Below are 16,567 nucleotides of genomic sequence, written 5' to 3'. Positions count from 1 at the left end.
TACTTTAAGACATGAAGGTCAGTCAATATGGAACATTTCAAGAACTTTGAAAGTTTCTTCAAGTGCAGTCGCAAAAACCATCAAGCTCTATGATGAAACTGGCTCTCATGAGGACCGCCACAGAAATGGAAGACCCAAAGTTACCTCTGCTGCAGAGGATAAGTTCATTAGAGTTAACAGCCTCAGAAATTGCAGCCCAAATAAATGCTTAACAGAGATTCAAGTCACAGACACATCTCAATATCAACTGTTCAGAGGGGACTGTGTGAATCAGGCCTTCATGGTCGAATTGCTGCAAAGAAACCACTACTAAAGGACACCAATTAGAAGAAGAGACCTGCTCGGGCCAAGAAACACAAGCAATTGACATTAGGTGGAAATTTGTACTTTGGTCTTGAGTCCAAATTTGAGATTTTTGTTTCCAACCGCTGTGGGTGAACGGATGATCTCCGCATGTGTATTTCCCACCGTAAAGCATGGAGGAGGAGGAGGTGTTATGGTGCTTTGCTGGTGACACTGTCTGTGATTTATTTAGAATAAACACTTAACCAGCATGGCTACCACAGCATTCTGCAGCGATACGCCATCACATCTGGTTTGGGCTTAGTGGGACTATTATTTGTTTTTCAACAGGACAATGACCCAACACCCCTCCAGGCTGTGTAAGGGCTATTTTACCAAGAAGGAGAGTGATAGAGTGCTGCATCAGATGACCTGGCCTCCATAATCCCCCGACCTCAATCCAATTGAGATGGTTTGGGATGAGTCGGACGGCAGAGTGAAGGAAAAGCAGCCAACAAGTGCTCAGCATATGTGGGAACTCTCTGTTGGAAATGCATTCCAGGTGAAGCTGGTTGAGAGAATGCCAAGAGTATGCAAAGCTGTCATTAAGGCAAAGGGTAGCTACTTTGAAGAATCTCAAATATAAAATATTTTTTGATTTGTTTAACACTTTTTTGCTTACTACATTATTCTATATGTGTTATTTCATAGTTTTGATGTCTCCACTATTATTCTACAATGTAGAAAATAGTAAAAATAAAGAAAAACCCTTGAATGAGTAGGTGCCAAAACTTTTGACTGGTACTATGTGTGTATATATATATATATATATATATATATATATATACAGCTCTGGAAAAAAGTAAGAGACCACTGCAAAATTATCAGTTTCTCTGGCTTTACTATTTATAGGTATGTGTTTGGGTAAACATATTTTATTTATTTTATTCTATAAACTACTGACAACATTTCTCCCAAATTCCAAATAAAAATATTGTCATTTAGAGCATTTATTTGCAGAAAATGACAACTGGTCAAAATAACAAAAAATATGTAGTGTGTCAGACCTCGAATAATGCAAAGAAAATAAGTTCATGTTCATTTTTAAACAACACAATACTAATGTTTTAACTTAGGAAGGGTTCAGAAATCAGTATTTGGTGGAATAACCCAGATTTTCAATCACAGCTTTCATGTGTCTTGGCATGCTCTCCACCAGTCTTTCACATTGATGTTGGGTGACTTTATGCCACTCCTGGTGCAACAATTCAAGCAGCTCGGCTTTGTTTGATGGCTTGTGACCATCCATCTTCCTCTTGATCACATTCCAGAAGTTTTCAATGGGGTTCAGGTCTGGAGATTGGGCTGGCCATGACAAGGTCTTGATCTGGTGGTCCTCCATCCACACCTTGATTGACCTGGCTGTGTGGCATGGCGCATTGTCCTGCTGGAAATATCAATCCTCAGAGTTGGGGAACAATGTCAGAGCAAAAGGAAGCAAGTTTTCTTCCAGCACAACCTTATATGTGGCTTGATTCATGCGTCCTTCACAAAGACAAATCTGCCCAATTCCAGCCTTGCTGAAGCACCCCCAGATCATCACCGATCCTCCACCAAATTTCACAGTGGGTGCGAGACACTGGCTTGTAGGCCTCTCCAGGTCTCCGTCGAACCATTAGACGACCAGGTGTTGGGCAAAGCTGAAAATTGGACTCATCAGAGAAGATGACCTTACTCCAGTCCTCTACGGTCCAATCCTTATGGTCTTTTGCAAACCTCAGCCTGGCTCTTCTTTGCTTCTCATTGATGAAGGGCTTTTTTCTAGCTTTGCACGACTTCAGCCCTGCCCCTAGGAGCCTGTTTCGAACTCGCCGTGCACTTCACCCCAGCTGCCGTTTGCCATTATTTTTGTAGGTCACTTGATGTCATCCTACAGTTGTTGAGTGACATTTGAATGAGTTGGCGGTCATCCCGGTCAGTATAGTCGTTTTCGCCCTCTGCCGGTCTGTAGCTTTGTTGTCCCCAATGTCTGCTGCTTGACTTTGTTCTTACGAACCGCCGTCTTTGATTTTAAGAATGGAAGCAACCTGACGCTCACTGTATCCCTCTGCCAGTAAAGCCAGAATTGAACCCTTCTTTTCCTCACTCAAAACCTTTCCTTTTCAACTCTTTTGGCATGGTCAATAGTTATGTTTTGATTAATATTACTTTTGAGGTACTATTAGCACTGTTTTTGCCATCCAGCTGGTCCTATTGCAAGAGGATAGTGATGACCACAGCAGTGGTTTTTATACTTTTCTTCGTTAAATAAGATTTGGTTAAAGGTGATCACCTAATCAGTACCTAATTCAGTAGAATGAGGTGTGCCTGTGTTGGAATTCAACAGACATGGGAATGGAATGGCTGTCATACATGTAGAGATGCTGATTTAACAAACATTTGCAGTGGTCTCTTAATTTTTTCCACAGCTGTGTGTGTGTATATATATATATATATATTTATTTTCATTCTCCGGACTAACATTTTTCGCTCTGATATTACTTAATTCCTTTCTTATTTTGGGGATTTGTGTGTATTGTTAGGTATACTGCACTGTTGGAGCTAGAAACATAAGCATTTTGCTGCACCTGCGTTAACATCTGCTAAATATGTGTACGCGACCAATACAATTTGATTTGAGGAGTTATATCAGATGCAACCCAAAATACCCAGGCTAAAATACAATAAAAAAAAACTGCATGTGTTTTGTCTTCACAATAACGAAATTCACCCCAAATCCTTTGAAAGCCCCCCAAAACCGACAAAAGACAAGGCACAGCCACAGATCTCATTTCATTAGACAAAGGCAAGTTTAATTAGAACCAATTACACACAAAAATAAAACACTCTTACAAAAATTATAGTGTTAAGTACATCTAATTGCATCAGTCAGCTATAAGAGATATAGTCCTGCTAGTGGATCATGCAAAAAAATGAAGCAACAAAAAACTGCATCTCAAATTTGACTTATTATTAAAAAGTTCCATTCTTCAGGGAGGCAGCTATGGAGTAATGCAGAGAGATTTTGTGTAAGAAACAGACTGTAGAGGGATCTTTTTGTGCATTTTAAAGTAAATGAATATGTTTACATATAAAATCAAATCAGTCCATAACCTATCTGGTAAATAGATAGAAGTCACCTATTACATAAGGCGACAAATAGTTCTGTATGTGTGCATTTAAAAAAACTTAAGTTAAAAGATAAATTACAGGTTGTGTGATCCAGGCAGCCTTAAAAAAAAAAAGAAAACATTCAACAATTTGTTTGAATGAGTAGAAAATAAATATGTTCTCCCCCAAATCCATACTTGGAGAGCTAGGTTCAGGTGAGTAGAATTAGGGGGTTCATCTCATTCATTCAGATTTAAATTATAGCCAATATGGAGATATAGAAAACCAACAATCACATGTCAATGTCTACTGTTGGGTTACATTTCATATGACAACTGTGGACTTTGGACTTTATAGCCGCTGAACATAATGTACTGTAGAAGACATTCAACCATTACAGAGGAAAAGTTTTGTATCTGACCACGTCAGCTCCCAAATAATACAACAAATAATATGACATCTCCTGAGAATGTGGCTTGAGGTCTGAGTTATGTTTGTTCAATTCATTGCAACTTTTTGTATGTAGTTTGCTATGCGCCCATCTCAGCCCCAGGTATGAGACTGGTTGCTAATATATTTAAAGAAATTAGCAAACTGCTGCTGTATTTAGCACCAGAAGACCATAACCGGAAGGTAGTAGTAGTTATTTGCCAAAATGACAAGAGTAGCACTTACAAAAGATCTCAAACATGTGTAATCTTTACTTAACAAAATGCATCAGGGTAGCAGGGACTCTTAGCCATTCTTTTGTGGGGACAGAGCAGATCACCATGAAGAAACAATGAGAAAGGCCTATGGAACTCATCTTACATGCCCCACCACATGAACCTACTGGATGATGTCACTAGAATTTAAATGGTCAGGTTAATATCTAAATAGTTGAAAAGATTCAGTCAAAAGTACTATGGCACTCAGAGGACAGTGTGTATTAAAGACAACCCGCCCTTAAGACCACCTCTCTACTTACTGTGTAGGAAAGAGGCTATGTAAAGATTTCACCCACAGCAATCTAAGTGAACTTCATTCAAGCTTAACTCTGCTTTCACAAATTGTCTATAATTTAAACAGTAACACTGAGTACTTAAAACATGTATTATTTATTTTTATATATAATGGCAAAAGCTTTCTGAAATATAACAGAAATAAATTATATATATATATTATATATAATTTGAGTGTTTCATTTTCATATTATATAAAAATAACACCATTCAAGCTATTTATTTAATTTTCAAACAAGCTTAGATGTCAGACACTGGTTTCTGGGAATGGAGCGCTGGTTGCTAGGTAGCATCTGAAAACTAGAGGCCCCTGCTTTCTTTGGAGAGGGTCGTTGACAGTGGGGCCCTGCATGTCTGTCTCCATAAGGTCAAGTTCTGAACATGTGCTCCAAAGTCCAGCCTCAGAGTGAAGATAGATGCCCCACGAAAGGCCTCAGTGGTAGAAGAGGACTCAGTCACCAGGGGGTGCTAAGGAGCCTTCATGCTCCCTTCATTCCCTGCCTCCAAACATACCAAGCACCATTCAGTGTTGTTGGTAACTGTGGGTAACACTGTGCTCCATCAAACCAGTGATACCAGTCTTATTTATGTGGCCATTGTTTTGTTTAGGTGTGGACTTCATGTTCTGCTTGGTAAGATGGTGCTTTGCTACATGGAATACTGTCTATTTTTAGAATGCTAAAACTGAACATATAATTTTTTTTGTTTTTAAAGAGCCAGCCATTTTTGCAGGTTCCACAAGTTAGTAAATAGTCTGAGTTATTAGCAGCTGAAAAGGTTCTTTTTTAAAAGAGGGGTGGGGGATGAGGGGAAACCCCTAAACAGACGAGACCACTCGCTCCGTCTCCTCTGCCTCCCCCCCTCGGCCTGGCCACATGCCCCTATTGTGGGTGAGAGAGTCCTTGGGCCACTGGACCGCAGACGCCCCCCTCCCCTGGGTGAACTGGATGGTGGTGTCTGACCATGGTCGAGTTCCTCCACTCCTTGTTCCTGCCGACCCCTGCATCAGCAGCGTCTCACTCCACAGCAAAGCCACACGTCTCCTCGATTGCAGTGAGCAGCTTGTCATACAGCTTGTCATAGTGCTCGTAGTGAGGAATATCGATCCGGTTGAAGCTGAACAAAGAGAGGGCAAGAGAGACTTGAGCATGAGCCTTTGGTATTAGGAGTTCTCTATGTTCATGGTTAACAGATACATGGGTGGAAACCTAAACCATGATGTTGATATATCAAAGTGCCCTTCCCAGCTTTGACAAAGGCATACATTGTGCCTGGAGGGCAAGCTGCAGGGTCAGAGCAGACACTCACCAGGTGTGGGCTTTGGGCAGGTTGTTGGAGCTGGCATCGATCTGGTGGATGGTGAAGAGTCGTGGGCCTGCAGCACCTGTAACATATCAACATAGTTACTGTGAAGCACAACGGCAGAGCACACTTCACTCACACACAAAAGACAGTACTGTACTGGACAGCTTGCTCAGCACTCAGCGGCGCCAAGTGTGGGCACAAAGAGCACAGGGTTTGTGTATGTTGTTGTTGGCCTGCGTGGACCCTGGTATTTAGACCAGCAGCAGTGATGGTCCTGTTATGTAAGGTGGAAGAGTGGCGTGAAGCGGCATGTCAGACAGGAAGAGCAGTGGATCACAGTGTGTTCCGCACGCCTGGGTGCTCTCTGGGCATCCTGTCTGCCAGACTGGACCCACTAAACCACTGGACTCTGCTCAGCCTGCTCTGCACAGAGGGTTCAGCTCAGGCAACAACAACACACTCTGAGGCCCTGCTCTCACTCAATGCCTGCTGAGCTGACTCGGGGTACAGTAGAGTAGAATACAAACAACGCTCACCCATCTCCCTCTGGCATAAACATTTGTTACGCTGTCATAACAAACGTCATAAGCCGTCATAATCAATATTACATGCCTATAGGGGGTGGACAAGGGCTATCTAGCAAGCAACTCCACCAGTGAAGTGCAGTGAAACACTGAGAACCTAGCTATGTACAGTTGAAGTCGGAAGATTACATACACTTACAGTGGGGAGAACAAGTATTTGATACACTGCCGATTTTGCAGGTTTTCCTACTTACAAAGCATGTAGAGTTCTGTAATTTTTATCATAGGTACACTTCAACTGTGAGAGACGGAATCTACAACAAAAATCCAGAAAATCACATTGTATGATTTTTAAGTAATTCATTTGCATTTTATTGCATGACATAAGTATTTGATCACCTACCAACCAGTATGAATTCCAGTTCTCACAGACCTGTTAGTTTTTCTTTAAGAAGCCCTCCTGTTTTAGGCTGGGTTTCTGTACAGCACTTTGAGATATTAGCTGATGTAAGAAGGGCTATATAAAATAAAATTGATTGATTGATTGATTGTTCTCCACTCATTACCTGTAATAACTGCACCTGTTTGAACTCGTTACCTGTATAAAAGACACCTGTCCACACACTCAAATCAAATAGACTCCAACCTCTCCACAATGGCCAAGACCAGAGAGCTGTGTAAGGACATTAGGGATAAAATTGTAGACCTGCACAAGGCTGGGATGGGCTACAGGACAATAGGCAAGCAGCTTGGTGAGAAGGCAACAACTGTTGGCGCAATTATTAGAAAATGGAAGAAGTTCAAGATGACGGTCAATCACCCTCGGTCTGGGGCTCCATGCAAGATCTCACCTCGTGGGGCATCAATGATCATGAGGAAGGTGAGGGATCAGCCCAGAACTACACGGCAGGACCTGGTCAATGACCTGAAGAGAGCTGGGACCACAGTCTCAAAGAAAACCATTAGTAACACACTACGCCGTCATGGATTAAAATCCTGCAGCGCACGCAAGGTCCCCCTGCTCAAGCCAGCGCATGTCCAGGCCCGTCTGAAGTTTGCCAATGACCATCTGGATGATCCAGAGGAGGAATGGGAGAAGGTCATGTGGTCTGATGAGACAAAATAGAGCTTTTTGGTCTAAACTCCACTCGCCGTGTTTGGAGGAAGAAGAAGGATGAGTACAACCCCAAAAACACCATCCCAACCGTGAAGCATGGCAGTGGAAACATCATTCTTTGGGGATGCTTTTCTGCAAAGGGGACAGGACGACTGCACCATATTGAGGGGAGGATGGATGGGGCCATGTATCGCGAGATCTTGGCCAACAACCTCCTTCCCTCAGTAAGACCATTGAAGATGGGTCGTGGCTGGGTCTCCCAGCATGACAATGACCCGAAACTCACAGCCAGGGCAACTAAGGAGTGGCTCCGTAAGAAGCATCTCAAGGTCCTGGAGTGGCCTAGCCAGTCTCCAGACCTGAACCCAAAAGAAAATCTTTGGAGGGAGCTGAAAGTCCGTATTGCCCAGCGACAGCCCCGAAACCTGAAGGATCTGGAGAAGGTCTGTATGGAGGAGTGGGCCAAAATCCCTGCTGCAGTGTGTGCAAACCTGGTCAAGACCTACAGGAAACGTATGATCTCTGTAATTGCAAACAAAGGTTTCTGTACCAAATATTAAGTTCTGCTTTTCTGATGTATCAAATACTTATGTCATGCAATAAAATGCAAATTAATTACTTAAAAATCATACAATGTGATTTTCTGGATTTTTGTTTTAGATTCCGTCTCTCACTGTTGAAGTGTACATATGATAAAAATTACAGACCTCTACATGCTTTGTAAGTAGGAAAACCTGCAAAATCGGCAGTGTATCAAATACTTGTTCTCCCCACTGTAGGTCGGAGTCATTAAAACTTGTTTTTCAACCACTCCACAAATTTCTTGTTTACAAACTATAGTTTGGCAAGTCGGTTAGGACATCTACTTTGTGCATGACACAAGTAATCTTTCCAACAATTGTTTACAGACAGATTATTTCACTGTATCACAATTCCAGTGGGTCAGAAGTTTACATACACTAAGTTGACTCTACCTTTAAACAGCTTGGAAAATTCCAGAAAATGATGTCATGGCTTTAGAAGCTTCTAATAGGCTAATTGACATCATTTGAGTCAATTGGAGGTATACCTGTGGATGTATTTCAAGGCCTACCTTCAAACTCAGTGCCTCTTTGCTTGACATCATGGGAAAATCAAAAAAAAAAAAAAAAAAATGGTAGACCTCCACAAGTCGGGTTCATCCTTGGGAGCAATTTCCAAACGCCTGAAGGTACCACGTTCATCTGTACAAACAATAGTACGCAAGTATAAACACCAGGGAACACGCAGCCGTCATACCGCTCAGGCAGGAGACGCGTTCTGTCTCCTAGAGATGAACGTACTTTGGTGCGAAAAGTGCAAATCAATCCCAGAACAACAGCAAAGGACCTTGTGAAGATGCTGGAGGAAACAGGTACAAAAGTATCTATATCCACAGTAAAACGAGGCCTATATCGACATAACCTGAAAGGCCGCTCAGCAAGGAAGAAGCCACTGCTCCAAAACCGCCATAGAAAAGCCAGACTACGGTTTGCAACTGCACATGGGGACAAAGATAGCACTTTTTGGAGAACTGTCCTCTGGTCTGATGAAACAAAAATAGAACTGTTTGGCCATAATGACCATCGTTATGTTTGTAGGAAAAAGGGGGTTGCTTGCAAGCCGAAGAACACCATCCCAACCGTGAAGCACTGGGTGGCAGCATCATGCTGTGGGGGTGCTTTGCTGCAGGAGGGACTGGTGCACTTCACAAAATAGATGGCATCATGAGGAAGGAAAATGATGTGGATATATTGAAGCAACATCTCAAGACATCAAATTGGTCTTCCAAATGGACAATGACCTCAAGCATACTTCCAAAGTTGTGGCAAAATGGCTTAAGGACAACAAAGTCAAGGTATTGGAGTGGCCATCACAAAGCCCTGACCTCAATCCTATAGATCATTTGTGGTCTGAACTGAAAAAGCGTGTGCGAGCAAGGAGGCCTACAAACCTGACTCAGTTACACCAGCACTGTCAGGAGGAATGGGCCAAATTCCCCCAACTTATTGTGGGAAGGTTGTGGAAGGCTACCCGAAACGTTTGACCCAAGTTAAACAATTTAAAGGCAATGCTACCAAATACTAATTGAGTGTATGTAAACTTCTGACCCACTTCACATTCTTAAAATAAAGTGGTGATCCTAACTGACCTAAGACAGGGAATTTTTACTAGGATTAAATGTCAGGAATTGTGAAAAACTGAGTTTAAATGTATTTGGCTAAGGTGTATGTAAACTTCCGACTTCAACTGTAGCTACTGTACATGTCCCAGGAGGGTGAGTGATGTGAGGGTACCTTGGAGGGCTTTGAAGCCTTGCAGAGGGACCCTGGAGGAGCCGGTGACAAACTGCAGCAACCTGGCCCGGCGCTCCTCATCGTACGACTCCACGGCCTTCCAGAACCACTTGACGATGTTGGTGTCGGGGGTGCAGTGCTTCAGCCGCGTGTTGGACTTCCAGTCGTTGATGTCGATCTTACCCAGGCCACACACTATGAGCTGAGGTGGAGAGAGGGAGAGAATGTGAAATGAAAGTCAAAGGGAAACTGTAGGGAGAAAATGGATGTGGAAAATGATGATGTCCACTTGTGGATGGAGAATGTAGCCATTTTCTAAAGAATGGACAGTGAAGCTAAGTACTGCTAGTCTGGGGGATGTGTCTCATTCATACCTCCAGCTCTTTCTCGTCGAAGGCCTTGAGGAGGTGCTGGGAGATGACCTCGTTGAAGCCCTTCTGCAGGGCCAGGAACTGAGCCTCGATGCCTCGCAGGAAACGCCAGTTCACATACAGTCTGGAGGGAGAAAGAGAGTCAGAGATCTATGATTCATACTGGAACATCAAGGCTTTGCCTTCACATCAGCATGGTTCTGAGCCTCTTCACATGTACTGTACTCACTGATCCTAGGTCAGTTAACTGTAGCTGGTCACATGCAGCTAAACTCATCTGATATCCAAACAGTATCTCCTCCCTACTGGGCTTGACTGTCGACTGCTAGCACAACCCTTTTCCTGTGTGGTGAGGAGGGGCAGTGGGGGAGTACTCACCTGACATACTCCTTCTTGGTGTCCTGGGTGACCTGGATGATTTTGCCGTTGGGTTTGAGTTCGTGCTGGATGATCTCCCCGTAGGCATTGTGCTCCACACAGAAGGTGTGGTCCAACACCCCTGTGATGTCATTGTCCCTGAGAGAGACAGAGAGACAGACAGGGGGGTTAGAGAGAGATGGTGCTGGGGGAGGGGGAATGTTAATGTATGTATGGATCAAAGTACAGCTGAAGAGCTCATCATGTGTAGCTACATGATCATGAGTGGTTATTTTAGGGACTTTAAACGTACACCAGTAGATGTTATAGTTCACATACACCAAATTATTACCCTATGAAAAGATAATGAGCTATTACAATCTATCGCAATTAAAAACCATGTTAATCTCTGTGAGCGCATCTTGGTCTGTGTGAGGATGTTTTTCCGATTTCCTTCCTACTCACAGGATCCAGACGAGGCTGTTGTGGAGGTCTGGGTCGACTGACTCCATGTCGTCCAGGGTGATGGGTTTCCCCAGCAGCTGTTTGTAGAAGGGCAGGGTGAAGCCCCCGTCTATGTAGTGGCCGTGGAACACCGCCATGCCCATAATACGACCCACAAAGTGGAAGTAGGACAGGTGCTCCTGGGGAGGTAGACAGAATCACCTTTAGTCCTCTTAAACACTTCATAGTACATCAATTTAACATTGCATCTCCCAGTCTTCTGAGAATTACCAAGATTTAGCAACTCAAGGCAGAATCCTAACTTAAGATGCATGCATGCAACTCAAACATTTTCTTAAGTCATGCATTGATGTCGATGGGAGATTTGCGCAATAAATCAGATTTCCTCACGCATGTCTCAAGTTAGGATTGGGCCCTTGGTAAATAATAAATACCTGTTGTTCTTACAGCTGGGAATTTATTGCAGTACGTAATCCTAACAAAGGTTAAGACTCAAAAGGTGAGCAGCAGCATGCAAACTATTTGCCATTGTAAAATATTTCCCTTATGATGGATTTAACAACCAAATGCTATAGAGGCAGTAAAGAGTCTCAAAACCGCAGATAAAGAGTTGCCTAACTCATCACCAGTATCCAGGAGCTCTAGGATCTAGCATGAGAACAGTTGATAGGTGCAGGGCCAAACAAATAGGCAGAGGAGAGCGAGAGAGAGAGAGATTGTGCAAGACTAGAGCAGATGAGCTGTCCGTGTGACCTCGTCTTTCACATCACAGCGGGGCGGGGCGGGCTGGTGGCGGCGTCTGGGTCTCTGACTCACCGGGTTGACGGCCGAGTCGGGGTTAATCTGCAGGGTGTAGATGTCATCGCGGGAATACTGGAACAGGCCGTAGTACGGATTCAGCATCTCATGGGACAGCAGATACAGCCACTCCCTGTACACACAGGAGACACAGAAAGGGACAGATAAAGAGAGAGACAGACGATGAGAACATCCATTGTGAAATCTCTTGGTCCATTCAATATTTTTTCAAGGCAGGGAACATCAATTTCAGAAAGTGAATGCTCCATGACAATTTAAAAAGCAGATGTATAATGCTCAGATTGGGTGCTTTAAATCAATATTACCACTTGGGGGACAACCTTGTTTCAGCAGATGTTGGCATTCAAATCAAAATCAAATCAAACGTTATTTGTCACATGCTTCCTAAACAACAGGTGTAGACTTACTTGTGTGTGTGTGTAAAAATGCGTACTTACGGGCCCTTCCAACAATGCACAGAGAAAAATATAGAACAAATAATAACACGAGGAATAAATACACAATGAGTAACGATAACTTAGCTGTATACGCGGGCTACCAGTACTGAGTGGATGTGCAGGGGTACGAGGCAATTGAGGGAGATATGTTCATTTAGGTATAAAGTGACTAGAAAACAGGATAGATAATAAACAGTAACGTATGTGATGAGTCAAAAGAGTTGGTGCAAAGAGGGTCAATGCAGATAGTCCAGGTAGCTATTTGGTTAACTAGTTAGTAGTCTTATGGCTTGGGGTAGAAGCTGTTCAGGGTCCTGTTGGTTCCAGACTTGGTGCATTTACTTCTCTAACACACAATAAACATCTTCTTAGTTCCATGATGATGCATATTTGTTATTTTTTCCACATGCTTTGTTGTGGATTCCTACCTGGCCACTCCTCCGTAGTCCAGCCCCTCCTCCCCTTTAAACTTCACCATCAGTCTCTTCCACAGGTCCTTCGGCCTCATCTTCATCACCTGGCGGTAAGACTCCTGTAATACATACAGAGACACCTTTGTAACGAACGGGACTGGGATGGAGGACTGCACCCCCAAACCTACTGAGTACTTCCAGAGACCATCTGGTATATACTGTACAGTCCAGGGCCTGTGCCCAGAGGGAGGCCTCTATCTGCGCTGTAATGTCTGTGTGAGTGACGCTGGCTCTGGGGACCGAGCCAAAGAATAAACATTTGTGTGCTCTGTCATTTAGGACCAGCCTGGCTGGCCCCTGCCTGCCTAGCGATGATGTACACCCTCTCCTCCCCTGCCAAAGTAACCTGAGTGTCCAGTCCAACCTTAATCAAAGCGCATTATCAGGAGGTGGGGGCGATAAGAGGACATTCCCCAACGTGACACATTCCACCAAGAGATCCCGTGAGTCTCTCAATACTGCACCCCCCCTCCCCCTCCCCCTCCCCCCCACCAGTGTCCAAGTCTCAGTGGCTCATGGGAAGCGGGGTAGGAATACAGAGTATGAGTCTGGAGAAGCCCGGCCTGTCTGCCTGTCCTAAACATGCAAACCAATGACCAAAGACCTGTGCAATTCCAAATTGCTTCAAGCTGAAGACAAAAAAAACAAAGAGAAGAAGGAACTGTCCTGAAACAATGATGAGAAACACTCCTCATGTTCCTCGCCAGAGGGGGCTTCTGTAGAACATTAGACAGCAGTGTTTTAGTAACAAACTTTCCCCTTGGCACTCAAGAGTCTGGGATCATTACACGCCACTCTGGGTTGGTGCGTTCACCCCACATGCACAGAGCTGCAGACGCAGGCCCAAGCTAGTTAAGTGTCAGGGACAGTCTCATTAAAAGTGGATTGGGAGGATAATAATAATAAACAGACAGAACAGAAGAGTGGAACAACAACACTGCTTTCTCCCCATAGCTGGTCCACTGTGCCCTCCAGTTACACTGAGGATGTGTCAGCGGTGACGCCAAAGAAATAAGGCCCTCTTATCTTTAATAGAATGTACACACTAAGACAGCTTGACAGTCCACCAGCTGACACTTGCCCACACAGCTGTATTTCTAACAGCTCGGCGTGTCCAGAAAAGCGATTAAGTTATGTCTAGCCTTAAAATCCACCCCCCTCTCCCTTTCGTGTTGAGATCAGCCAACAAAAATGTCTTCCAGATTAACAGACAAGGATGTTCCAGCACATTCCATCACATATTTAATGAGGGTCATGTAGTCTGTTGCAGGTGTTGTTGCTCTGAGGAGGCTCCACACCTCCCAAACTAGAAAACCTCCCCCACTGGGAAGTGAGTGCACTTCACAAAAGCCTTATTTCAAACAAGAGGTCTGCTTTGGATATGAACATACTCTCTTCACACATCATAGATAATAGCGTGGTGGATAACGCCGTGACAGAAACATGACGAGCAACGACCTTGAGAGGAGAGGGAAGAAGAGGATGGGAAAATCATTGCCTGAGTTTAGAAAGTGAGGTAAAATATCAGGTATAATAAACTTTTGCAGGTGTAAATGACAGCGAGGAAAATGTCCAGAGTTGATGCTTTCCTTCAGGATCGGGATAGCCAACCTCTTCAGTAATACTAATTAAAGACTCAACAATGCTGGTTGTGTTTAAGAACTGAGGGTATAACACTAATTTGACGGTCTCACCTCAAAGATCTCCTCGCGGGACACCTCCATACGGCAGTGGCCTGCCTGGGGCTGCTGCTGGGACAGCTCCTGGCGGAGGATCTTCAGCTTCTGCACCAGGTCCCTCTTGTACTTGGGCACCGTGAGGCACTCTGCCTCCTCTGGCAGATTACCTGGAGACACCAGTGCCTGCTGCGCCTGGTCCTTCAGCTGGTTCTGACGGCTGGGGATAGAGATAGAGAGAGAGAGAAATTATTGTTGAGACTTGGGGTCGTAACAACACGTACAGGTACACAAAAGTAAACCACCACAAAAAAAAAAAGAGAAAACCTAGAAAATACAGCCAGGCAGGAATTCTGTCTCCCTCCTTTTGCTGACTGGAGAACGAGAGGTAAACACACTGAGGTCATCTGGGAAGCACATCAAGTCAAACAAGCTGCCATGTGCCCACAGACATAGGTGGAGGTGGTATTTCTGAACACTCACACAGGAGGGGGCAGAGCCAGAGGGTGGTGTGATGTGTCCGTGGAGCCACATTGTCTGTCTGTTAACAGGACAGAGGTGTGGTGCAGCCAGTGGCCCTTCCTCCACACCCCGCCAAGCTCTCCATACAAACGGCCCTGTCGGACGCTCCTCGTGGGCAGCTCCACTGGGCTGTGGGCTCCTGCCGTGCTGGGCTCTGCCAGCTCACAGGTGTGTGCCATGCCAACCCCCTCCGGCGCTGGCCCCACGGTGGTCTCACAGAGAGAGATGGCATGGCACAGACAGAGAGAAAATAGACAGTTCTACAGGGGAGAAGCAAACTGTGGCCACAGCAAGAGACTTCAGCAAATAGATTCAGTGTCTGCCTCATTCTGCACTGAGCAGTGAGGGTTCAATGAGGGTGTCCATAGACCTCATGTCGTCAGCTTAAATTGTTCAGAAAGGTTCTTTATTTGTTTATTAACAGGAGTGACATTTCAGTGCAAGTTCCTTCATAAGAGGATACGTGTTGCTGACTATAGGAAACCAATAAATGAACAACCAAGGTCTCTAGGGTTCCTAAAAGCTAAGAAGACCACCTCAGTGGGTGGCTGTAACTGTGATAAAACATCAGTGCAGTAGAGCGGTTAACCTCCAAATCAAAAGACAGGCTATGAATATGATCTGCGGTGGTAGTGAACGAGATCCTTTACTCCTGCCCAAACCTCTGGCCTGAGAGTGAACTTCTGAACCACAGCAGGGTTGGTGGAAGGCTCTTCTGCTCAGACACACAGAGAGAATCAAAAGGCCCGTTATGGAGCCAGCGCTGGAGGATTATTTGCATTCTGGCCTTTTGCACTTTAGTGGGGCATAGCGGGCACGCTCACCCCCTGAGCAGGGTTATAAACACCAGACTGTACAGCCAGCCACAAAGGGTTGTGTGTGTGTGCGAGAGAGAGAGTGTGTGTGTGTGTGTGTGTGAGAGAGATGGGCAGAGTGTGTAAAGATGTTCGCATGCTTCCCAGCTGAAACAGTTTGGAAGAGTTTGTGCATATATTATGACAGCATTTTGTGACATGGTTGTTTGGGCACACAAAATGTTTTCTTGAGGCAAGCCGAAGTCAGTCGCCGAAATCTACGCCCCTTCGCCGGTGATTGGTCAACAGTAGGGATTCTTCAGTAAAGTCTTGTCATTTAACCAGAGACGACTCATTTTCATGCACATTTTTTCATTTAGAAATACTGCACCAAACATCTTAGTTAGATGTAAAATTGCGTGACTAAGATCTCCTCAGCAAAAACATCTAAATTAATAACAGATTTCTTGAGTTATCTTAGATTAATTCTGACTATTTTGAGGAAGTGTATACTGGCTACGGCATCTCAAAATGGACAAACAGTACTATTGCCACTTTTTCTCATTTTTCAAGCAAAGGTCTTTAAAAGGAGTATGTGAGCACACTCGTTTGGTTCGCCTAGCCGCCAGCTGAACTGACGCATGCTGACGCCTTAAGTGTGTGGATAAGTGTGAGAGGGGGGCAGAGAGTCTGTGACAGGAGAATCATGGAGCAACAACCCATCCTGGACTAAATGGATTTACCTAGGCCCAAAAAGTACAGGATCATATAATATTGGATAGGCCAAAACCACTGAAATCCAGTCATTTCTAACAACTCAGCAAATCTATTTCTGTCTGGGACAGCTACTAAACACCTGCCGTTCACTGTACTATACAAACCAGACAACCTTTTATTAGGTATAATGTGATCAAATATGGCAAATACCCAATCACAGCTCTCAAAAAGATTTGTTTGGA

At 44.3% G+C, this 16,567-nt stretch overlaps 1 protein-coding gene across 1 annotated transcript in view; it reads right to left on the bottom strand.

The window, feature by feature from the left end:
- Nucleotides 1–3,107: 3,107 nt before the first annotated feature.
- Nucleotides 3,108–16,567, bottom strand: part of LOC311143733 (E3 ubiquitin-protein ligase SMURF2-like) — a 62,931-nt gene continuing 49,471 nt past the window's right edge. Inside the window, exons 12-20 of the mRNA XM_084179608.1 lie at nucleotides 14,311–14,512; nucleotides 12,572–12,675; nucleotides 11,704–11,818; nucleotides 10,888–11,066; nucleotides 10,444–10,581; nucleotides 10,069–10,189; nucleotides 9,695–9,896; nucleotides 5,742–5,817; nucleotides 3,108–5,549 (exon numbers count right to left, since the gene is read on the bottom strand). Of these exons, the coding sequence (XP_084035734.1) occupies nucleotides 5,450–5,549; nucleotides 5,742–5,817; nucleotides 9,695–9,896; nucleotides 10,069–10,189; nucleotides 10,444–10,581; nucleotides 10,888–11,066; nucleotides 11,704–11,818; nucleotides 12,572–12,675; nucleotides 14,311–14,512 (1,237 nt within the window). The 3' untranslated portion in view covers nucleotides 3,108–5,449. The remainder of the gene's footprint in view (nucleotides 5,550–5,741; nucleotides 5,818–9,694; nucleotides 9,897–10,068; nucleotides 10,190–10,443; nucleotides 10,582–10,887; nucleotides 11,067–11,703; nucleotides 11,819–12,571; nucleotides 12,676–14,310; nucleotides 14,513–16,567) is intronic.

Source organism: Coregonus lavaretus, assembly GCF_964263955.1.
Source record: "Coregonus lavaretus genome assembly, chromosome: 2".
In the NCBI taxonomy this organism is placed as follows: Eukaryota; Metazoa; Chordata; class Actinopteri; order Salmoniformes; family Salmonidae; genus Coregonus; species Coregonus lavaretus.
The sequence above is the reverse complement of the archived record's forward strand: the minus strand, read 5'-3'. Positions and strand labels throughout refer to the sequence as shown.